Here is a 25,064-nt window from a genome sequence, read left to right on the forward strand (position 1 = left end):
AAAAAAGAATGCGGCTAAAGGTTCTAGAATTGCTAATCACGCCTGGTCCAACAACCACGCCACTGATTTTGAAATGCGTCAATTATTGACAAAGGTTCTTTTAGAACCAGAAAAACCGTGGCATACCAGAATGACACCTAACGCAGATAACAATTCTTGCCCGTTACCTGAACAATTCAACATTCTTTTTAACAAATATTCATAATCATTTACATTCTCATTATTTCGCAGTTCAAGTCTTTATTTAAAGTCTCTCATCGCTTGCTTATCATTCATTTTACCCGTCGAAGACTACAGTTCGGGCAGTCGAAAGCTCGTAGTTTTTAATCATTTTTGCCAGAGATCGTTTTTGAATTTCAACTATCTTTTCTTTTATTGTTAATCGTTTTGCTTTCTGTGCTTTTCTTGCATAGAGATTTACTGGAAACAGCGATAGTGAAACTACTGTTTACAATATTCTCAAACCGCAAATCACAGCACGATACTTAAGGATCTTACCCATAGCGTGGCATACAAACATAGCTATGAGAATAGAGATCTAAGGTTGTACAGGTAACGTTTCAACTGTAACAAAAATAGGGATGTCCTTTTACATACCTTCTTACCGTTAAATAAAAATTTATTTTAATGTAAAAGGATAGTTAGCACAAAGCTAAGAAAACAAGTGCAACATCTCCCGAGAAACTTATAGTCTGATATAAAGCGGATTCGCATCGGTAAATAAATTACAGCAAACACGCTCAATGTAATGATATTTACTTAATCTTTTTCTTGGAAGTGCACGTCATTTTCACCATCCTTCCCATTCTATTCACCCACAAGACACTACTGACATCTCTAATGCTAGTAGCTGCAACATGCGGGACAAGTGTCATTATGAACCTAATAATAGCCTACCTCACCATAGTGTTCTTTAGCTTCGTAACACAGCCTCGGTGCGAAATGTTTGAGGTTCTAGGACTCGATTCTTCGAAGTGGACCTAACTTCTCATTTCCTTGCACCAAACGAGACGAATGACATCTCTCTCAATAAATTTACGTTCACTAATTTCAGTGTGTAGCACACCTCTTGGAATGGAAAGTGGAGCAATCAAGGATTCACAAATAACCGCCTCTACACAGTGGGGTGACAATCATGCCACATCAAGGGCCAGGCTGAATTTAAAATTTACTGGAGTAAAGAGAGGAGCCTGGTCATCTCGTGTACTGGATCTTAAACAGTGGCTTCAGGTTGATCTTGGCAGCTATACCACTGTGACTGGTGTCGCAACTCAGGGGAGGAATGGATATCGGCCAGGGCAGTGGGTGACCAAGTACAGGTTGCAATACAGTAATGATGGAGTGAACTTCCATTTCTACAAAGAAAAAGACGACAACTCATTCAAGGTATTTTCAGTCTTATTACTTGCTGCTGATTTTCGGTAACAGGGGTAGGTAATAGCAAGTGCGAAAGCGAGCCACGGTTATGATATTGTAGAATTTCTACCGTTGGAAATAAGTTAATTGGAAATTCTAATTACAATTAATTTTCCGGAAGCGACAAACCGCGTTGATCATTACTGAAACCTCCGAAAAGGGAAAAAACGATTGAACTTGGGAAAATAACGGAAGTAGCGTTAAGGGATCAAAAAACGGTCTCGAGTAGTTTGCTCATCACTCAGAAAAGAATCAGCCGCCAACCCTAGAAATCGGGGTGAACCATGGAAGCAAGGTTGAAATTTGACGATCCAACCAATTTTAAAGTGTCAGAGACGGGAAAAACATCGGCAAAATAAATTCTGGATTGTAATACAGTTCAGATTCGTAGCCAGTTAAGCTTTCGCTTGTGTTAGAGTCGATCGAAGTAAACAACATTCATCTTCTGAAGAATCATCTGTTGTAGAAGACTCCTCGGTTCTTAAGTGCGGTTCAATGATACCCCCTCCACTCCTCGTGTTTATGTGAGAGTATGTAAACACGGACAAAGTTCCCTCTTGCTTTTATAAAATGTTTTTCTCCAATAACACGACAAATGCTATTTGTTTACTTCTTGATTGATATAGATTTTCTCAATACATGCATCCGACGATATCATTTCCAACTAGCCAATCAAATCGTGCATCTGGAAACACTTAAACCGATCAAAATTTGCGTTATAGAAATGAAAGTGAAATTGAAGTTCGTAGCAAGCGCCGGCACCGGGTTTTGACAGAAAAATTCTGTTTAGAGTATACGATCCCTTGGGGAGGAGGACGAGGAGATGTTTGATCAAGCTGAAGATGAATGAATTTAGCAGCCGAAAAACATGGTTTAGAAGCTGAATCGCTTATCGTGCTTTGTGAAGTTCTGCTAGATAATAAAAAAGTTTTGCTGTCCCATTCTGAATGGGATAGCTGTTTTTTACGGCGAGACCGTCTCTGAGAAAATTACATTTTTGGAAAAAATTGAAAGCCAAAATAAGGCAACCGATCAGATGAGCGATGTTTGTTTTGAGGAAACGCACTCTGTAGAATATATATATATATATATATATATATATATATATATATTTAGTATAATTTCGGAGCCGAGCAAAGAGTTTCCAGCAATCTGATAGGTCGAGCGGTTCCTTCTATGACGCTATATAAACCGCTCCGCGCGGTTTATATAAAATGTTAAAGCAAAATGTTAATAAATGTTACTAAAATGTTTTGATTTTAGAAATTTCTCTGTTGTTCAGCTCTGAATTATACTAAAACAGTTATTCGCCTCAGGTTCGGTGAATATTGTCGAATAATCCCCTCGACTTCGTCTCGGGGATTATTCAATGATATTCACCTCGCCTTCGGCGAATAATTGTTAAATATATGTTATTCACCAACCGGGAGGTCCGTATGGGGAAAAACTTTGTCCGAGGTCTTGGATACCGCCTGAGGCCGTTCGCCAAGGGCGGTACTCAAGACAGAGCCTACCTCTGCTGATGAGAACATTTTAATTTTTTTCTAACATATAACTAAATGATTGCCAAAAGAACCGGAATGATTTAGAGCTACATTCACGAGTAAATTACGGGAAAATCCTCCATAAACATAACAGTTTTTTAAGGGAGTGGATCGATGATAAAGAAAACAGACGTTATTCATATTAAAGAGAAAGCTTTCTCTGAAACATTTTTATTTGTAAACTTACGGTAACTCAAAAGGCTTCTGAGCAAATTTTGAAACATTTTTTGATAAGTATCTGTCACGATGTGATACCTGTCAATTGAAGAGGATTAAAGTGCATGTACGCTTTTCAACAAGCAATAGTACTGGTATGATAAACACACGAGTCAAATGACCGTGCGACGATCTTCTCGTAAAAAAGGGCACTCAGAGATCTTACAGAAAGTATTGTTTATTTCCAACGACGATTAACTGAAGAACGTGTCTCTGTAAGGATCAAACATCTAGGGAAATGATGATTTTCAACCCCCCTTCAAATTTTGCATACACCTTAGGCACTCAGAGGGGATGCACAAAAATGCCCTTTTAAAGGTTGCAGCACTCTTGTTGCCATGGTAACAAGGACTGCTTGTTCGAGGCCTGGAGCCTCATTTTCATACAAAAACATCGCAAAAAAAGTGTAAAATGTTTAGTTGTCTATCTCAAGCTAAATACAACACTACAAATTGGTACTTCTAGCATAAATAGTGACATCATTCGTCTTTACTTTGATGCATTCGATTTCTCTGGGAGGGAATGTGAACACACCAATAGATTATTCATCTTGGTATAGTTTCGCTCATTTTTGCTGTTGGGTAAAACAGGGAAAACGCTTGTCTAAATTTCTCCAAAAGTACACCGATTTTGGAACTGAAACTACGTGCTTGGTTGGTTCTAATATTCTAGTTTTTAAATATGTAAAAATCTCTGCGGGCCGGCCTCTACTTTTCATGGTGGTAATTCGCGAACGAAGCTCAAAAATCAGATATTGCATAAATTGGCAATGTTTACATATAATGTTTTCAACAACAAATGTTTCACACAAATGAAAAGTGCAAGACTTTGAAGGAATGTTATCTTCTGAGCAATATCCCGAAGACAAATCTCGCCTCTAGCTTTAATATTTTGAAAAATTGATCAACCTTCATGGAAGACTACCCGACGTAACTACAAACATGTACCTTAAATCGTGTGCATATCATCCAGATTCCGAGTACTGTACCTTTTTCATGGGAATTTGAGCAATCCAAAATCCTCCGACGATACACCATGTCTGTCATTCGAAACATGTTAAAGTTGGCTGATCTACACGAAACTATCGTGACATCGGGCATTTGTCAGAAACATGTACGTTATCACGATGGTGTGACGCTGGATTTCTCCATGAAGTTTCCATCAGGTTGCTCCAAAGAAGACGAGAAATGGACGTTTTTCGATATTTCAGCAGATTTTCGCGCATTCTGAAGTAAAAGCAAACAAAAAAAGTGAGGAAAACCTTGACTGAAATTTCGTAAACACTGAAAGTGAGAGTATAAATCATAACTTGGAGAAATTTAGACAAACGTTTTCCCTGTTTTACCCAACAGCAAAAATGAGAGAAACTATACCAAGATAAATAATTTACTGGTGTGTTCACATTCACTCCCAGAGAAAATCGAATGCATCAAAGTAAAGACGAATGATGTCACTATTTCTGCTAGAAGTACCAATCTGTAATGTTGTATTTAGGTTGAGATAGAGAAACAAACACTTTACACTTTTTTTTGCGATGTTTTTGTATGAAAATGAGGCCTCAGGCCTCGAACAAGCAGCCGTTGTTCCCATGGCAACAAAAGTGCTGCAACCTTTAAAAAGGGCATTTTTGTGATTCCTCCCTGAGTGCCTAACTGCGCGCAAAACTTGAAGGGGGTTTGAAAATTTTCATTTCCCAAGGTGTTTGATTCTTACAGAGACTCGTTCTTAATCTTCGAGGATTTACCTCTGTTCTGTTTTAAAATTTCACGGAAAGTCAAATTGTAAGTGAATGCAGATGTGTATTTTGGAGCTGTCAGTCTGTTTGATTGTTTTCTGCCACGATGTGTGTAAATCTGTCTTTCCTCCACCGAAAAGCTGAAATCAGTGAGACTCTCTCCAGCTTGACACAAAGGGATTTAATGCGACTTTTCATCGAATTCCTTCGGTTTTTGTCGTGAAGTTTACGGTAGAAATTTCCAAATTCAACAACTTGCAAAGAATAGGTGAAAGTGTATTTTTAGGCCAGAAGAACTTAAAACTTCGGTCAACGTATCACAAACGAACAAATTGTGTGGAAGAATTAAGAATGAAAGAGAGTCACATTCATCAACGTAATTGTTAATAATAATAATAATAATAATAATTTAATATTCATATTGCGCAAATTAACATGTGGATATGATCAAATGCGCATCACAACACTTTTCGGGGGACTTTGGCCGGACTGCATCAGCAGTTTACAAACAATCGAAGGAAACTTATTTGAAGATGCCCCCTCCCCCCAATTCCCAGTAAACAGGCCAGACCACATCACAGTAATCTCGTGAGTGGGTTCTTTAACGTCCCCTGCCTAACCAAATTAACTAATTACTAGATCCAGGCGACGGGACCTACGGTTTATTCGTCCTTATCCGAGAAGACTAGAATGTCTATCTATTTCTTGATATTTTAGAAAGGTAGCGCATTCTCCTTAGTTATTTTAAGACCTTGAGTGTTGGTCTGGCCGGGGCTCGAACCATCGACCTCGACCTCCCGCACAACAGTCCAGCGCTCTAACCAATTGAGTTAGCCGGGAGGCGAGGTTAGCTGCAACTACCTCTTGTTTTGACTTTCTGAGTTACTATTTGTGAAAGATCCTTAAATAACTTGATTTTAGGCCACGTTTCAATCTTTTTAAAAACTAATTTAGCACCACAAAATCTACTTCGAAATCAATTTTTGCGGAAAGCATAAGTGATTTGAGAGCGAGAGAGAAGAAAGAATTAATGTTGTCTATCATTAAAAGGTCGTGGCCGATTTTTTCGCTTATACAGTCTGCCCAGCTGGCAAAATGAAATGTATTTGTCAAAAATTGCAACGAAGCTTGAAATGTTCTGCAAAGTCACTCAAGCGACTCAAGCTGTGAGCGGGCCGGATGGGAGAATACTTCCCGCTCTCGGAACCAATCAGATCGCAGGATTTATAGAATACCGCCCACTCCCGAGCTGAGAGAAAAATTATAAAGTTTGATATGCGTTTTCGCGAACATTTTTTGGTAAGTATGATAGTGTCTCGTAGAGGATATCATTGCAGGACTCAAATGTTGTCATCTTTACTTGAGCTCCCTCCATGAGGTCGTCCAGTTCATATTCATCGAGCCAGATATAGCGTTGAAGTTCTTAATTTTTTTCCTTTTTTTCTTGGTCTCAGGGAGAAAGAAACAGCTAAACCCCAAATAAAAATTTGCCAAATTTTATCCATTTTCAATATTCTTTATTACTTTCCGAGTACTGTAAAAGCTTTGGGCTTGAAATGTTTTCAAATTGTGCAAACACCAAAAATGTGACGTTACAACTTTGTTTAGGTATTTTCTGACCAGTTGGCCTATGAGAGCGCGTGCACTATCTCAGTTATTTTATAAAAGCGATTTTAAAGCTAGTCAACACAATGCTTTTTAATACAGTAAAAAGAGGATGATCTTCTTTTCAGCTGTTTGATGGTAATCAAGACACCGACAGCAGTGTATATCATAAGTTGGCAAGGCAAATTACGGCACGTTACATCCGGTTCATTCCGGTGGAATGGCGAAATCACATCTCTATGAGAGTGGAAATCTATGGTTGTGAAGGTATCATATCGAGGTCTATCTCATTTGCTGTTTCAGCAGTTGTATAAATTTCAACTTTTTTCATATAAACTTAAACTTTTAAAGTGCTATTCACATCAGCTTTTGTAAAATAATTCATGATACAAACTCAATGATATAACATTAAAGTTGAAATATTTTTGATAAAAGATAATGGCTAACAATATACCTCCAACTGCATATTACATGTAGTTTGAAATAAGAACAAATACTTGAATAAACCAATGCATGAAGGGCAGCTCTTAAAGACCCCGCATCTCTAGCTACTTCTGTCAAGTCCCTCTTAAGGTGGCTGAGCACAGTTTTGATAGGTTTCAAGTGTGTGTCATTCATTAAGTATCTTTATGGTAGAAGTGAAAGTGCCGATCTTCTTGTCGCGAAGAATGCGAGGTTCGGCCTGTCTGTTGTTGTTTTCCTTGTTCTCGGTTTCGTTTAGAGAAATTGAGCGTCGTTTGCAAGTTCACTTTTGGCTGCCTCGGTCTGAGATTGCTTTGCGCTTCGCCGCTTTTACTTGGCCCGATAGATAGGTGTGGTTGAGTTGTTTTTCCTTTTTCGTTGTAGCGTTTGTGTTTGCTTGCTATTCCTTCAGTCTCACCACAGTAGGCGGATCTTGAAAACAGCACTGACAGAAGGGTAATTAGCAGAATTCTGAAAAATAAATGATTGTTGCGGCTCTCCTCTTGGCCACAGTAGGTCACGCCATCGTTGCGAATCGACTCGACCGATTCCACGACTTTTTTTCCATAGTTAAACGTAGTTGGACGCATCTTGATTAACTCGTTTTCCAACTTCTAATAAGAGGATCACGTTGAAAAGCCGACGAAAACACAAGAAAAACTTTTCACCGCGATGTTTGTTTGTGTGAATTAAAACCCGCGCCGTCACGCGAACTGCAGCTAACCGCACGCAAACTGTGTTCAACCACCTTAAGCTCGTTCCCTAAAAGGCCTTCCATCGAGTCAACACTTAGTAAACTCACACTTCATCCATAAGGTAAGAAAATAGAGGACTAAAATATCTAAGAAATCAAGTAAAGCAAATCAAAGATTGGTTAGTTTATCCCCTCAAAGAGATACAGCAACCCATTCGTATTTTCTTCTTATTCTGCTTCTTTTCTCTCATTGTCCCTTTCTTTAAAATAAAATCAAGGATGCTTAGCACCGCTTGGTTTGGAGGATGGAACAATTACTGATATCCAGGTTAGTTCTTTTTTGCGACTGGATGACAATTATTCACCAAGTCAGACCAGATTCAATTTTAAAGAAGAAAGAAATATGGCTGGTGGATGATCAGCTCAGTTAAACGATAAAAACCCATGGCTGCAGGTAGATCTTGGCAGATATACTAGAGTGACGCGTGTGGCGAATCAAGGGTTGAATGCCAGCAACGAGTGGGTGACCAAGTACAAGTTACAGTACAGTGACGATGGAAAAAACTTCCATTATTACAAGCAACAGGGTGACAACAAATGGACGGTATGTCTAAGTTAGATTTCCCATCCGTGTGATAGACAAGAGCAATATCCAAAGCCGCTCTAGGCGACAACTCTTTCAATCCAATTTCTTTTCAACAATTGAAATCATTTGGAAAAATGCATAATGATATTTTTTACTTTCTTGAAATTAAAAGGTAAGGGCAGTGTATGTCAGTTTTACAGGCCCTCCAAAAATTCAGTTGATCTATGATACTTATACAATTTACAGGTGCTGAATGGGAATAAAGGAAGTGATACCATTGTATATAATAATCTGAATCCTCCAAACACAGCACGGTTTATACGGTTTATACCAACCGGCTGGCACAATAAGATCTCCATGAGAACAGAGATATATGGCTGTCCACGTATGGCAATTATAAATGTAGAGTTTAGAATTTAGTGGCCAAAAAATGTAAAAAATAAATCAATTAGATTGATTGCGAAGCGTAATGGGACTTCAAAGACAGTTGTGAAAATTTTAGGGACAGTCTTTCAGCCACAGACATTTTTTCCCGATATACCAGCAAGTCAGAGGGGCCTTAGCATCGCAGCATCATTTTTCGTGCATCATTAATCGGGGACTTTTGAGAGAATTAGATAAACAGTACGATGAGATGAATGCGTGGGCCATAATTTTGGTATTTTATTGACGTAATTTTGACCAAAATCAACCAATCCTTTGGGTCAATACAATAGTTTATCACAGGAAGCTATTTTAAAAGAAAGAATCTGCATCTGACACATATCTCTTAACAACAAATGCAGCATGTATGACTGCCCTGGGATGGAAAGTCAGGCAATAGAAGATGCTCAGATTAGTGCCTCTTCGCAACTGGATGGTAACCATTCTGTAATACAGGGAAGACTGCACCTTAAGAGAAATGATCAAAAGCAGGGTGGCTGGTCGGCACTCACAAATGATCTTAATCAGTGGTTACAAGTGGATCTTAATACATTTGCACGGATAACGGTAATAGCGACTCAGGGAAGACATGGATTCAAAGAATGGGTCACCAAATACAGTTTCCAGTACAGCAATGATGGTGTGACCTTCACTCTCTACAAGGAATCTGACAGCAGCTCAGGAAAGATGTGTTAACAATTTCACAGGTAAAACCTCACTTGATAGCTCTACTTTATAGGGTTTACTTCAAGAAATCATTAAAAAGCAAATCGTTTAAAAACAGATTCAAGGATCTCACCTTAGCTTATTAAAATACGAGGGATCTCTTCCCTCATCTTATGAATTCTGCACCACCGCTGTGTGCATTCAAGCGTCTTGAAAGGAGAAATAGATGAAACGATGTTTGAATCTTAGAATACTTCTTGAAAATCTGTGATCGTTATACTTAGGTGTTTGATGGAAATCAAGATCCAGATACCGTCGTATACAACAATCTGATAACACCATAACAGCTCGATATATACGGGTGATACCAAAGACTTGGAACAACCACATCTCCATGAGGATGGAATTGTATGGCTGCCCAGGTAGTTTGAAATCATTATGTTAGTGACTGACAATTTTTCGAACTTAATCCGCCATCGGCAAATCCATTTTTTGAGCATTAAAAGAGTAGTTCAAGTGACATGCTGATGACTGGGCAGTGTAAAAAGGGCAGTTTTTTCATGCCTGTGTTAAGTCATTCATACGTACTATTGTATTGACTCATGGGCTACTTTTTCATGAATAAGGCGACTGTCATGTTTTTACTCATAAATAGATTCAAACGATGGGTATTTTAAACAACAAATATATATGAAATACATATATATGAACTGCGGTTATGAAACGTATATGTGCACGATCCTTCACTGCGAAGGATCGTGCACATATACGATGGGTATTTTGTTCCTAACAATTTTTCACAGCTCTGATGAATGGGTAAGGGAAGTTTGTGTCACCCAACTCTGTGCGTAATCATATTCGTGAATGCGTGATCTAGTTCGGACTCCCGCTTCGCAATCATCCAACTTCCATAGGCCGCTTTTATTATTACAGAAAAAAAATCGAGCTGTTGTTGATCCTACTACCATTAGTCTTAAGAGGGTTTTCTGAAAAGGTCGTTTTCGATTTTAATCTAGGATGTGTGTCACCGTATGGCATGAAAAATCGCAAAATTTCTGATTCCCAAATTAAGTCGTCTTCTCAACTGGACGAAAATCTTTCTGCAAAGCATTCCAGGTTACATTCAAAAGCAAACAGAGAAAATGGAGGAAGCTGGTCAGCACTTAAAAATGACGTAAAGCAATGGCTTCAGGTGGACCTCGGTAGTTACATACGGGTGACGGACATAGCTACTCAGGGAAGAAATGGGCACGACGAGTGGGTGACAAAGTTCAGGCTGCAATGCGGCGAAGATGAAGATATCTTTCATTTCTTTGAGGATCCAGAAGATTTTGCTGCGATGGTATGCATCGTGAAGCGGTTTTCCCACATTTCAGTTATAAAATGTCTGGTATCCTTAATGGTATAGGTGGTGAAAAATATAATTTCGTTCCGTCCTTGTTATCAACGTCTTTCCAGGCTAGTTAAACATCACATTGTCAACTTTGAAGGAATCCAGGGCAAAGACATTATATTCTCAGAAAATTCTGTTTCCTTTTTGACTTCCTTATGGGAACAAGACGAATTTGTTTATGCGTAAATAGGAACACGAAAAACTTCACGAGCTCCTTAGCTCTTCCAGTTCATAAAATATGTAGGTTAGGTTTGCCTCAAAAATTCGTGATCATCTAGATTTACAAAAATCTACCAAGTGGTAAACTGCTCTCGTTAGAATGTTGCTCATTTAAAACGAACTCGTGGGGATTCTATGCAATTCACGGCTCATTGGGCATTTTCTTCTTTTGCGCTGAGAAAAGGTTGATATTCAAGAACACTTTGTTCTTTATGGCTTTTGTGTTTTTGCATCAAGGTTTTCAAAGGAAATGCAGACAGCGACACTGTTGTGTACAACGCACTGGCTCCACCAATCATAACGCGTTATATTCGATTCAAACCAGCGGAGTGGCACAATCGAATATCAATAAGGATCGAGATCTATGGCTGTCCAGGTATCTACGATAATATTTTTGTTGTGGCGACGCATTAAATACCAGGGTTTGGCTTTTGTTATAGATTTTGTACAGGTCAGAAATTGTATCTATTATTCCTAATGTTAATCATTTTTGGGCAGGCTCTCTGTGGTACTCTACATCTTGTGAAGAGCAATATTGTTATATGGAATTTAACATAGCTAACGACTAGGGGCCAATCTGTTCAGTAGCACTTTTTCTGGCGTACTGTTCGCGTATTAGCCTTCTTTTAACATTTGTACAGCGTTTGTGTGCGTTCTGTAGCGTTTGCAGTAACCACGTGGTTGTTGGAGGCCTGGAGTCGTCCATGTCCAGCGGTACTCCTCATTACTGCATGCATTGTTTCCCCATGTGCTTGCATTGCGTTCGCTCTACTATAGCGTGGCGTTGTCATCATTGAGGATAGCATCTTGGCGTTCCCTCCCTCCCATCCCCAACTGCTAGTTTTCTTGTGCAGGGGTTTATATCTGGTCATTTATATACCACCTTTTTTTATTATTTTTCATATATTTTTCTTCGTCTGAGCCTGCCTGTGGAGGGCTTGGCGTGGGGGGCTCGTGGCTGGGTTCTAGGTTGCGCAGGCCAGTCGGGTGTTCTAGCGCCTTGGGTGCGACTGCGGTTGCAGCCCCCTGGCCCCTTGGACACCTAACCTCCATTTGCGACTTGGGCGTTTAATGTAATTACAGTACACTACAGTAACAGGTAGCCATTATTTATGAAACAATGTCATCTATTTTTAACCCTCACCCTTTATTTTTTGTCCAACTAAGGTTGCATAAATCCTCTTGGAATGGCATATGGATCAATATCTGATATTCACATAACAGCATCATCACAATTGGATGGCAATCACTCCGCATCACAGGCCAGGTTACATTTCCAAGCCGATGGTTACAAAGTTGGGGGTTGGTCAGCTCTCTCAAATGACCGTAACCAATGGCTTCAAGTGGATTTTGGTAAGTACACAACAGTGACGCGCTTGGCGACTCGGGGGGTGGATGGCTACAATCAGTGGGTTACCAAATACATGTTACAATACAGTGACGATGGAATAAACTTCCACCTCTACAAGGAAGCCAAGTCCAGTTCTGCAAAGGTACCAGATGTCCTAGGCTTCTATTTTCTATGCTAAGTTACAGACTTTTGCCAACAGATGTCGTGCGGATTACGCTAGCTGTTGCTTCATCAAAAAATGCAGTACCGACAAGTATTTTGAATTAAAAGAAATCCTCTCTCCTTTCCTTAATCTATTCACTGGTCTTTCCATCCCACCCCTCCACTCACTCCATCTATTCCAATTTCTCTCCCACTCCTCCCTTCCTCCGTGCATCACTCCATAAACCCCTCTCTTCATTTATCCTTCCATTAATCTATCCATTCATCCTTTCATTCATCTAACCGTCCGTCCATTCATTCGTTCAATCTATCGATCTATTCATGCACTGTAACCTGATAAGTGTTAATCAGTCAATTGTTGAGCTATACTTAAATTATTGCAACATTGTATGGGATAACATCAGTGCCGCCTCACTTCAATCAATCAATCAATCAATCCTTTATTTAAACACGTGACACCTAGGAGTACAGAAGTTCTCGTTAAAACTTGTACGTGTATGTACAATTAGAAATAAAACATAATTTCTGTAAGAATACAAATAATAAGTAGATCTATTAAATAACTAAAAACAGGATCGAAGATCATGGACAAGAGCTATCAATTAAAAGTTACAATATTAACAATAACGATATTTACAATCACTACCACTAAGCCATGTGGGCTTTAAGAGAACACTTGAATGAAACAATATCTTGAGATTCTCTGAGTCTAGGGAGTAGCGCATTCCAAAGTTTACTAGCTAAAAATGAAAAAGACCGATGTAAAAACTCATGATTAAAAGGAGGTAAATCTAGCCTTGTACTGAGCCCGCGTAAACTATACGGTACATTTCTAAAATGAAAAAAATCACTTATATAAGGAGCCCCCTTATCATACAAGCACTTATATAACATAACTAACGATTGGAATTGCCTACAATTCTCCAAAGACTTAATGTCGGCCAACTTGAGGAGGAAGTCGTATGACACAGACTTAGAGAAGCCTAATATAGTTCTTAATATAAAGTAATTAGTTGTCTCTATTTTAGTAGTCTCCGCGTTACCTACTCCCAGTAAAAGGGGACTGCAGTACTCAAGATGAGGGAGAACATAGGCCTTATATAAACGAACTAACACGTCCTTTGAAATAAACTTACGTATTCTCCGCAAAGCCGAAGCCTTTGCGCATCCCTTATTCAGCTGTTGCTTTATGTGCGCTTTAAATGTTAATTTGCTATCTAGGACCACCCCAAGGATTTTGAGTGTATCCTTTGTATGAACATTAGAATCATTAAGATGGAAATCATACTGGTATGACGACGGGCCAATAGCGATAGCTTGCGTTTTGGCGGCATTAATCTGTAAAAAATTCATTGAGAACCATCTCGATAGAACGCTCAGATCAGAGTTAATTATATACTGCAATACTATTGGTGAGACATCAGAGGCGTAATGAGTCGTGTCGTCAGCGTATAGCCTCAAGGACGTATTAGTAATAAAATAATTAAGATCATTAACATACAAATTAAATAAGAGTGGACCCAACAGGGACCCCTGTGGTACACCAGTTTTAACGGTTCTCCACGAAGAATATACACCATCAAGTTTGACTCTCTGTCTCCGTCCAGTAAGGTAAGCGGTCATAGTTTCCAGCGCATCATGCGTAAAACTATATGCCTTTAATTTAGCTAGGAGAAGCGGGTGACAAACAGAGTCAAAAGCTTTACTTAGGTCGATAGCCACCGCTGCAACAGCTTCTCTTCTGTCAAGACAGGCTCTCCAATCTTCAGTCAATTTCAATAAGGCCGTACAACACGAGTGACCCTTGAGAAAGCCAGACAGGTTCGGTGAGAGTCGCCAATGAAAGGCTTCATAGATTTGATCGAACAATACCTTCTCATATGATTTCGATAAGGAAGTCAGAACAGAAACTGGACGATAGAAGGTCTTATCCGTCATACTTTCCTTCTTGAAAACAGGAACAACGTCACTGCTTTTCCAAACTATTGGCCATTGACGATTGGTAATAAAATAATTGATTAAACGGGTAACCGGCTCGGCAATAACAGGTGAGGATAAACGAAGTAGCCTCTGAGATATCTTATCGCAACCAACAGCCTTGCGAGGGTCAAGAGTATCCAAAATTTTCCTTATGTAGCCAACATCAACTGGGACGAGGTCAAAAACATCATCACAAGTTAACTCAGCAATGACTTTAACACTAGGATGATCAACAAACTCAACCATTTCCTTACTGTCACCATCACTCCTGGACACCTCGCAAAAGTAGTTGTTAAACATTTCAGCCACCATTAATGAATCGGTAATTACAAGCTCATTCTCAATCAGAATTATCTTTGATTGCTTCTTTTCTTTGCTTGGCAACAAAGTTCTCAACTTATTCCAAAACTCACCATGATGTTTAGTGTTTGACGATGCCTCCATGCAGAACGCCTTCAACCCTTTTCGTTTCAGGGATGTGACCTTGTTTCTCTGTTTCTTGAATTCCTCCCAAGAGGTTGTTGTTGGGCTCTTTGCATGTTTCTTAAACAGTCGATTACGACGCGAGATTTCGCGTTGCATTAATGGAGTTATCCATGGCAACTGATCACCTCTGACCCGTTTTTTCTTTATTGGTGCGTGTTTGTCCAACACTTCAGTGTACAATTGAGCCCAATGGTGCCATAGATCATCAACGTCGTCATAAATGTAAGCAGAACTCCAGGGAACAGTTTTTAGGTCATTTAAAAATTTTTCTAAATAAAATTGTCGCATACTTCTGTATTCAATTTCACGTGCCTTAGCCCTTGGTAATTTATTCTTTCGCACTGCATAGATAAGATCGTGATCACTGAGACCCATATGCAAATTACCACAAGTTGCATATCGTTCCGGATGGCTAGCGAGAATGACATCGAGTAAAGACTTTGTTTTTTCAGTCACCCTTGTCGGTTCACTAATTTGGTTTTGCAAACAGAACCTATCACAAAGATCCATGAGTGAGTTATCCTCAGCAACAACACCGTGCTCCCCAACAAGCAAGTCGATATTAAAATCACCAATCAATAATATTTCCTAACGGCTTGTATACATAAGTTCAATAGCTGATGTAAGCGACGACAAGAAATCAGTAATTTTACAGAATTTAGGTGATCTGTAGCACGCACACACTATAAAGCGAGCCTTTTTAGAATCCATGACATCAAGACATAATGATTTGACTGATTCGGGCTCCAGATTACGTCGTCGACAGACAGGAATATCTTCCCGTACAAAAGCTATCAAGCCACCAGCTCCTTTCTTGCGATCACGTCGAATAGTGCGATATCCCGGTTGTTGGAGAAAACTATCTGAGGTTGTACCATCGAGTTTTGTCTCCGAAATAAAGAAAATGTCAAATAGGCACTTGTTAAGAATATTCTTGACCTCGTCAAGCTTATTTTGTAAAGAGTTGATGTTCAAATGACCTATTTTCAGATTGGATTTGTAGTAACCGTTGACGTTCCTAAAAAACCAGTCAACAGAGTCTCCTGAATGTTCCTCCGCAGTCTCAAAAACCTCGCCAGTGGAGTTTGAATCGCATGCCGCCGAAGGTGAGAGATCATCAAAGAATGATTTTGTAATCTTATGAAGACTTAAAGTCTTCATAAGATTACAAAATCTTGCCGCACACGTAATCACTTTTTACTATCGGTTATTTACAAAGGGTGTGGAGGCGTGGTGGCGTCATGGTTAGTTCGCTCGACTCCGGATCGAGTGGTCCGGGTTCGAGTCCCGGCCGGGACATTGTGATGTGTTCTTAGAAAAAGACACTTTACTCTCCCAGTCCTTCTCTTCACCCAGGTGTATAAATGGGTACCGGCAATTTAATGCTTGGGGTAACGCTGCGATGGACTAGCATCCCATCCGGGGGGGAGTAGAAATACTCCTAGTCGCTTCATGCTACAGAGACCGGAGTTAAGCATCGGCCTAATGGGCCACTAGGCACGTAAACAGACTTTACCTTTACCTATTTACAAAGGAATTATTTAGTATGCTCGGCTTTTCATATATCAAGGAAAAGAGAGAACAACAAAAAGCTCTTATGATGTTTAAAATTATGAATAATATAACCCCAGCCCAGTTACAAGATATATCCTCGATTAATATCGGAAAATCGGTGTATAGTTTCAGAACTTCCAATGGGAATCTAGCTTTACTGGTTTCTAAAACAGACTAGTGCCGCCCAATCCATCCATCAATCTCTCCATCCGTCTACGGATACATTTATCCCTCTCTCTATCTCTCCATTAATTCTTTTATCCATCCATCCTACCTTCCTTCCCATCCATTTGCTCAATCTATCGATCCACAGTTTATATGTTGGTTGATCTCACCATTCACGCATCAGAAAGCATTTATCTTCTTCACGTATTTATATTCTCAACATCAGCTAGACTCCAGGTCCGATTGAGGGAACCTAAGTAGGGTTCAAACATTTACCCCAATTTTGTATTTCTGTACATTCTGCTCTTTATGTTGCCTGGGTGTTCGATGGAAATAAAGACCGAGAGACTGTTGTTTATAACGTGTTGAGCTCACCAATAACCACACGCTACATCCGATTGAAGCCGGTGGCCTGGAACGACCACATATCGATGAGAATAGAAATCTACGGCTGTCCAGGTACATCTCCCTCTTTAATCATTCTATCATTCATTTTCTTTTTTCAGAAAAAGTGTCTTAAATGACAGATAACGACTTATTAGCTATCATTGTATAGTGTGTTTAGTCTTAATTCGTGCAAATTTCAGTAAGGAAAACAAAAGTATCACGCCGCACTTAAACCTTAACTGTACAAAGGGAACTACACCTTTCACTTTCTTGTCCTTTTTAAATACAAACAGGTTGTGCAGCACCCCTTGGCATGGATAGCGGAGCAATCACCGATGCACAGATAAGTGCTTCTTCACAGTGGAAGGATAACCATGCGGCCAGGCAAGGAAGGTTGCATTATAAGAGAGTTTTTGGCACCTCCGGTAGTTGGTCATCACTTAGAAATGATTTAAACCAATGGTTTCAAGTGGATCTTGGTCAATACACTACAATAACTGGTATAGCGATCCAAGGCAGAAATCATCCAAGGATAGACCAGTACGTGACAGCATATAAGTTACAGTATAGTGACTATGGAGTATCTTTTCAGTTTTTCAAGGAGACGCCACTCGAAGCTGAGAAGGTATACCTTTATAGTTACATTGATTCTATTTTTAAGGCATCGTTAGTGATCAGAACTAAACGTTAAATTTAGAAATTGTGAGGGAATAGACAAAGTAACCGAAAATGGGTTGTTCAAAGTTGGATTAGGATAACCTAGGGTTAGTGCGAGATATGATTTGTGAACTGAAAGCTTAAAAATAAAATTCAGTACAGATTTTTTTGTCTACAATTTGGAAATTGGATGGTCGGAAAAGAATAAAGAAAATTATCCCCAAAAGGCTTTCGAACAAAGTAATAAATAAACCTCAGATAAAAATATAACCCTTGGTTAGCGTTAATCGGCCTTCGAACAACTGGGCCCTAGAAGCTTTATAGTTTGGGGGGGAAGGGTGAGATCTTTGGAAATGTTCTAGTAAAGAGCTCACTTCTCACCTATCTCAATAATTTTAAATAGGGTGTCAGCGACATAATTTGTACTTCCAGGGATGTACTGAACTTAAAAGTTATACTAGTGAAGACGTTCTGCCCATCTGTATAAGCGCACAGGTTTATGACCGGAGCCCCTTGTACTGAGTAGTGCTTGTAGGGCCACATGATCCGTTCGTAAGAGAAATTTCCGACCAAACAGGAAATTATGGCAATGTTCGCAAGCGCAAATACATGCTAGGGCTTCCCGTTCACCTGTTGAATACTTCCGTTCAATTTCAGACAACGTCTTCGATGCGAAAGCCACGGAGTACTCTTGGCCATCGATCAGCTGTGAAAGAACGGCACCGAGGGCAACACCCGAAGCATCTGCTGAGACAACGGTGAGCACATCTGAGTTGAAGTGCGCCAAGATAGGGGGAGGTGCAATCTTCCGTTTAAGGGTGGCAAACGCTGTCGATTGTGCCTCTCTCCAAACCCAAGGAACATCCTTGCGAAGCAACAGGTGGAGAAGGTCAGCAAGTTGGGCTTAATTTGGAACGAACTTGAGGTAGTAATTAGTGGTAACCAGGAAAGAAGCCAGTTCCTTCGTATTCTCGGGTTCAGGGAGATCTAAAATGGCCTTTACATTTGACTCTAGAGGGCGTATTCCAACCGAAGACACGCTGTAACCGAAGAAATCAACTTGAAGCCATTGGTGAAGATCGTTCTTGCGAGCAGACCAACCCCCATTTTTACCATTAATGGCTGCTTGAATGTGCAACCTGGCCTGCTTTGGAGCATGATCATTATCCAGTTCTGAGGAGGCAGATATTTGTGCATCAGAGATTGATTTACTTTCCATGCCGAGCGGGACAACACAGCCTGAGTATGTCGAAAGAAACTAATCGTAGGTATAGGAACATTAAAGGTTGAAAAAGGCTTAGTAATGATATTAGAATCCATACAACTCAGTGTTAACATTTGGAAAAGCTTTGAAAATGCTCTTTTATGCCATGTCCCATTTCACCTATCAAACTGAAAGTTGGGGCCTTACCTTCAGAAGGTAGTTATTTTCTAACGAACTATTGCACACCAGGACCTGCAATTTTTAACTGGACGCATACTTGCGCTCACGCGGGCTTTCTGTTGGAAAGAAACTTTGTTTTTTGTGCCTGCATGGTTCTGCTTGGTTCACGATTACGTATACATACACGACGAGATTTGCGTTTATGCTTCTCTCGATTAACATTAGATAGCTCGGTTGGTATAGCACGTTTCTCGATGAAATATTCACGCGTAAATGTTCGCTCAGAATGAGATCTCTCATAAGGTTCGCGAACGGACCCGTTCCGAAAACGCTTGGCATCTTTTAGTGTGGGCCTACCACAAACACTGTGTATATTTTGTATGCGTTTTGGACGTATTATACACAGAATCTCGCCTGATTTTACACTGCAAGAATTTGTCTTCCTCCGCCATTACACCATGCCATATGCTCATCAGTCAAAACGTCGCGCATGCGTAAGAATAAAATATTCAGGTATGCGTGTTAAAAACTTGATTGCGATTTGCGACTAAACCCAATAAAAACGAAACCAGAGTTTCAACTCGGGCGTTTCCTTTGGAACAAAGTGAGTTGTTAAAGGTAACTAAAACGCCGTATCAAACCTTGAAAAGCTAACAAGTTAACTTATCTTTCTCGACGTCACGATGACAACAGGTCATCCATGTTCACCAGAAAAGAACATTTATTTCTATTTCACTCGATTACAGGCCAAACCTTAAGCGAACCACACTCTCCGAGGAATGAAAAAAAACTTAATACGAACAGAATATTAAACTATAACTAATATATACGAAAATGGTTGATCGCAAATGGCACAAAAGGCTCACGTAGTGCAAAGAATTCAAATGAACGCCATGATCCTACTGATTAACGCGATTGTCTCCTGTTCACACACTAATTAGCGCAATTGTCTCCTGCTCAATCCATACGCATTTTGTGAGTTCACCTTCATCGTTTAGGTATTTTTTACCACTTTCCTTGTTAGCAGTTCCAATACTGTTTGTATAATCCAAGTAAGACATAAATGAAAACAAATGCATTTCCTAATAATGGTAGACCGCGAGCTGTCTCTCCTTGACTCGCGCGACGGACCTCCTCCCCGAAAAGGATCGGAGGGACTGCTCGTTGTCTAAATAATGATATTGGTGATGTAAATAACAAAGTGATTATGATAATAACAGTGATCCAGATGATGATAACAAAACATGATGATATCAATGATAATAATAATAATAATAATAATAATAATAATAATGATAATGATAATAATAAGGACTATGAAGTTAAACCTGGACAGCCATAGATCTCAACCCTCATGGATATGTGTCGGTTCCAACTCACTGGTCTAATTCGTATAAAGCGTGCTCTGATTGCCTGGCGTATCTCATTGTAAACGACTGTCTTTATTTCCACGGAAAACCCTCAGTCGTCTGGTGGTCGCTAAGCCAAGTGCTGAGGACTCGCTTGATTCTGACGTGAACTGCATTTTGGAAGTAATCCTCTCATCCCTTGTCACTCCTAACGAGATCCTGGAAGCCTCCAGAGACGATCTAGTCCTCCAACGGGTTGCTGAGTACATTGGGAACGGTTGGCCAAGGAAAGTCGCAAAGGAATGCACCCCCTACTTTCAGCTTCGATCTGAACTCACTATTTTATAATTACTGCTGCGTTGCCCGTGGAGCATGTGCTGTAACTCCCGAGTCCTTACAAGCGCGAGTACTTCGCATGGCTCATGATGGTCATCCCGGTATCGTACGCATGAAGCAGAGATGTAGAGAGGCAGTTTGGTGGCCGAAGATGAACACTCATGTGGAACAGTTAGTCCTTCAGTGTGAAGCTTGCGCACGAAGCGGAAAGTCAGTCAAGCCTGTCCAACCTCCTTTACAACCCATTCCATGGCCCGCTCGCCCATGGCAACATCTTCAGATAGATATTGCAGGAGAAGTCTTTGCCGCTCCGTCCTCGCATAAGTATATGATTGTTGCCCAAGATCTTCATTCCAAGTGGTCTGAAGTGTCCTGCAGTAGTTCCGTCACTTCCGGTACGGTTATAAAGACACTACAAGAATTGTTCACCAGATAGGGATTACCAGAAACTGTCACTACTGACAATGGATCCCAATGCACATCTTCCGAGTTTACTGAGTTCTTGCGTTGTCAAGGGGTTGAACATTGCGTTACCTTTCTCTACAATTCTCAAAGCAACGGTGGGGTGGAACGGTTCAATAGGACCACGAAGGAGGGAATCCAGGCATCCATGGCAGAAGGAAAATCGTTCGCCGAAGCGGTTCGAACGACACTCTGCAACTATCGTGCTACTAAACATGCTCTCACCGGAACATCTCCAGCGGAGTTAATAATTTGCAGAAAGCTTATCTTGCCGTTGGATAATTTAAAGCTCCCTCAAGCGTCTACACACGTGGCTACCCCTCCGCAGGCCGAGGATGTTGCCACTAATCAGAAAGCAATGAAATCGTACTTGGATACTAAACGCAAAGCCAAGCTTCCTAAGTTCGATGTTGGTCATTGCGCTAGAGTGAAAAAACCAGTTCGCGGTCACAAATTGAGGCCCGTGCTTACTGAACCATTAGAAATCGTGAAGCGCATTGGTCCCTCAACCTTTCAGCTACGAGATGGTACCAAATGGAATTCTCGTAGGTTGGTTCATGTATTCAAGGTTCCGGCTCCTAGTCCCGAAACCGGTAGCTTCATCCCTGACGCTCCGTGTAGCATCGAGCCTGATCAGAATCTGGATCAACCTCAGACGAACCATGATTTTATCAGTCCTTGCCTGATCTGGAGCAAGACAATTCATGTAGTGCTGTTACGCGTCCCCAACATGACCGACGTCTTCCCGTTAGACTTAGAGATTAATGTTGGAACTTAGCTTTTCTGATAAGGAGGGAAAATGTAGCATAGCTGTCTGAAGTGTCTGTTGAATGTGTTACGCACATACCTGTCAATTTTATGCGCTCTAAATAGTTATCAATGCTCGTAATTAGGTATGCTAATGTAGATTATATTTAAGACGTGCACTGTAGTTTTCATTAAAATGTATTTTGCAAATTTTGAGTGAACATTAAACACGAAGGCGCGCTATAAAAGGAGAGCTGCCTCTGGGGTAACAATGGTGAAAGGAACAAATGCCGGTAGACGAACAAAAGGAGCTAATAAGACATCAATTGTTTACTTCCACCAGCATTGTGGCAATGATGTGACGTCCGAACCACCTGTAATTGTAGGAGTTTATCGCATAGAGGACATCGAGGTACTAAATCTGACACCAGACCCGTATAATTGTGATTCCAATACGATTTAATCTGATACCAAACACGTCAAACTAAAACACAAACAAGAAAACCTAGTCTAAGCGACATTACAAGGAGCTAAACTAAAACAATAATTATTACATAACAACACAAAGGTCGAGCGCATAAACCCTAACAATAATCAATCATAATAATAAACGAAAACAACAAGGTGAGAGAAAAATACGCTTACCGATTGTCCTCTCTGTACGCCTCATTAACCAGAAGTCGCAAATGATCGCAGATAACTTTATCGCAAATAACTCTATCGCACAAAACTCGCATCGACTCTCTTTTTAGCGACAGCGCACGAGGCCACAACGCACGAGGCCACAACGCACGAGGTCGCAATAATGTCTCACTAAAACTTAATATTTAAGGGGTACGATACAAAAAAAAATGCAATTTTTGTTGAAAATGAGTCTATTTTTTTTCCATTCGATTTCACTTCTAAAGGCTTTTGTTTAATAGCCCCAAATGTCTTTTTGTGAATAATTTGTCAGGAAATAGTAATAAAATGCAATTTCTAAGGCACTGTTGTTCCGTTGCCATGGAAACGCATTTTTAAATGCGTCCTTTTAGGGCCTAAAAGTGCGATTTCCTCCCAGATCAAAGCAAGCTGATTGCGTCTTGAGTAAGCTATTGGGAGACTGGGGCCCAACAATGACTTTCAGCCTCGTTTTGATATATTTCGGTGAACAGCCGTTATTATCAATCATTCAGTAGTGAATTTTCGCAAGTGAGAGAGCTTCAATCATCAAAATGCCGAAATTTTCGTCTCAGAGACGCAAGAAGCGCAAATTTTATGGAAATCGCTTTTCAAATAGTCCAAGAATTAACGAAGAAGAGTCGATTGTTGTCGAAAGCGCTTCGAGTGGGATACGTGAATCCACAGACGGCATTTCACATGATCAGAGCGAAGCGAAGGAATCTTCGGCTTCGTATCGAAAGCTTCAATCAACTTCCCAAGAAGACAAACCCAAGCCTAAGCTGATCAAGGTAGATAAAGAGGAAACCAGTCCATCCATTACAGGGTTCAGGTTCTGTGATATGGAGGTGCTATCGTCCGTTTTTTCTTTGCTACGTTGTGGCGAATGCGGCGATTTCAGTCTTTTGTTTATGGAAGATAATTTGAAACGGAAGGGATGTGCGTCAACTTTGCGTTTGCTGTGCGAGCAGTGTGGATGGAAACATTCATTTTGCACATCAAAAAAGCAAGGAAAGAGTTTTGAAGTAAATCGGCGAATCGTTTATGGTATGAGAACTCTTGGAAAGGGTTATGCTGGTGCAAGGAAATTCTGCACAATTATGAACATGCCTCCACCTCCAAATGAGAAAGCTTTCCTCAGCAACTCGCGCGTAATCGGCCGTCACATGAAAGCGATTGCAAAGGAAACAATGAAAAAGGCAGGAGAAGAAGTTTTATCTCTCAAGAAGGATGTAAATTCTTCTGAAGGTCTACCTGTGAACTGTGGTGTTTCTTGTGACGGAACATGGCAAAAGAGAGGCTACTCGTCACGCAATGGTTGTGTGACTGTCATATCTATGGACACAGGAAAGGTTCTTGATGTGGAGGCCCTAAGCCAAGGATGCAAACAGTGTGAGCGGCATGAACAAATGGACAAGAATTCTCTCGAATATCAGATGTGGAGAGCTGATCACACCACTTGCAAGTCAAATTTCCAGGGATCAGCACCTGCTATGGAACCAGAGGGTGCAGAGCGCATATTTCAAAGGTCTGTTGAGCTGCACAATCTCAGGTACACTGAATTTTATGGGGATGGGGACAGCAAGAGTTTTTCCAGGATAAAGAATATTTATCAAGATGCTGGAATTTTAGTGGAAAAGAAAGAATGCATTGGTCATGTGCAGAAGAGGGTTGGAACTGCACTTCGCAAATTAAAACGTGACAATCCAGGCCTTGGAGGCAGAGGGAAACTCACAGATAGTCTAATTGATAAACTGCAGAACTATTATGGCATTGCCATAAGGTGCAATGTTGGAAATTTGGCTGGAATGAAGAAAGCTATCCATGCTAGCCTCATGCATTGTGCCTCAAGTGAGGCACGCCCACTTCATGACCACTGCCCAACAGGTAGTGCAAGTTGGTGCAAGTATCAAAAGGACAAAGCCAACCATACGAATCTCTTTAAGCATGGACCTGGCCTTCCTTTACCTGTTATTGCCAAGCTAAAGCCTGAATATATTCGACTTAGTGAGAACAACTTATTGCAGAAGTGCTTACATGGCAAGACACAAAATCAAAATGAGTCTTTGAATGGCATGGTATGGCAAAGGATTCCAAAAGAAATTTATGTTGGAAGGGAGACATTAGAATTAGGACTTTATGATGCTGTTTCTTATTTTAATATTGGTTCAATGAGTATTATTAAGCTTTTCCAAGCCCTTGGTATTCCTTCTGGCAAATATACCGAGGAGGGTTGCAGACTCCAAGACCAGCTTAGAGTTAATATTGCGCAACATAAAAGCAAAGCTACTACCAAGAAGCGACGCAAAGTGATTAGGGGCCTTAAAAAACGAAAAGATGACCATAATAAGCAAACTGAAGGAGTCAGCTATGGCCCTGGTCAGTTTTGAACAATTCAATTCATGGAAACTGTGTTCAAGTCTTG

The 25,064-nt window shown here is 40.4% G+C and overlaps 5 protein-coding genes and 1 pseudogene across 5 annotated transcripts in view; 4 read left to right on the forward strand and 2 right to left on the reverse strand.

Moving 5' to 3' along the window:
- Window positions 1-342: 342 nt before the first annotated feature.
- Window positions 343-8,636, forward strand: LOC111342304 (retinoschisin-like). Its single transcript, XM_088752058.1, has 5 exons — window positions 343-552; window positions 1,055-1,386; window positions 6,645-6,783; window positions 7,951-8,276; window positions 8,505-8,636. Exons 2-4 carry the CDS (start codon window positions 1,075-1,077, stop codon window positions 8,088-8,090), a joined length of 591 nt encoding a protein of 196 aa, XP_088608184.1. The 5' UTR covers window positions 343-552; window positions 1,055-1,074; the 3' UTR covers window positions 8,091-8,276; window positions 8,505-8,636.
- A 1,003-nt stretch (window positions 8,637-9,639) lies between these two features.
- Window positions 9,640-12,893, forward strand: LOC111342313 (EGF-like repeat and discoidin I-like domain-containing protein 3). The gene is made up of 4 exons (XM_022949381.2): window positions 9,640-9,769; window positions 10,364-10,689; window positions 11,197-11,335; window positions 12,127-12,893. Exons 1-4 carry the CDS (start codon window positions 9,742-9,744, stop codon window positions 12,486-12,488), a joined length of 855 nt encoding a protein of 284 aa, XP_022805116.2. The 5' UTR covers window positions 9,640-9,741; the 3' UTR covers window positions 12,489-12,893.
- A 3-nt stretch (window positions 12,894-12,896) lies between these two features.
- LOC148734848 (uncharacterized) lies at window positions 12,897-16,211 on the reverse strand (annotated as a pseudogene).
- A 752-nt stretch (window positions 16,212-16,963) lies between these two features.
- Window positions 16,964-17,735, forward strand: LOC148734849 (EGF-like repeat and discoidin I-like domain-containing protein 3). The gene is made up of 2 exons (XM_088752836.1): window positions 16,964-17,116; window positions 17,338-17,735. The coding sequence occupies exons 1-2, from the start codon at window positions 17,089-17,091 to the stop codon at window positions 17,733-17,735; spliced, it is 426 nt and encodes a 141-aa protein (XP_088608962.1). The 5' UTR covers window positions 16,964-17,088.
- On the reverse strand, window positions 17,721-20,932 carry LOC148734850 (EGF-like repeat and discoidin I-like domain-containing protein 3). The gene is made up of 2 exons (XM_088752062.1): window positions 20,414-20,932; window positions 17,721-18,940 (listed from the first exon to the last, which is right to left on the reverse strand). Exons 1-2 carry the CDS (start codon window positions 20,439-20,441, stop codon window positions 18,606-18,608), a joined length of 363 nt encoding a protein of 120 aa, XP_088608188.1. The 5' UTR covers window positions 20,442-20,932; the 3' UTR covers window positions 17,721-18,605.
- Window positions 20,933-22,811: 1,879 nt separating this feature from the next.
- LOC148734851 (uncharacterized) overlaps window positions 22,812-25,064 on the forward strand; it is a 2,704-nt gene continuing 451 nt past the window's right edge. Inside the window, exon 1 of the mRNA XM_088752044.1 lies at window positions 22,812-25,064. This exon is cut by the window's right edge and continues 451 nt beyond it. Coding sequence (XP_088608170.1) covers window positions 23,194-25,029 — 1,836 coding nt within the window. The 5' untranslated portion in view covers window positions 22,812-23,193 and the 3' untranslated portion in view covers window positions 25,030-25,064.

The sequence above is a fragment of the Stylophora pistillata genome, chromosome 3 (assembly GCF_964205215.1).
Source record: "Stylophora pistillata chromosome 3, jaStyPist1.2, whole genome shotgun sequence".
NCBI lineage: Eukaryota > Metazoa > Cnidaria > Anthozoa > Scleractinia > Pocilloporidae > Stylophora > Stylophora pistillata.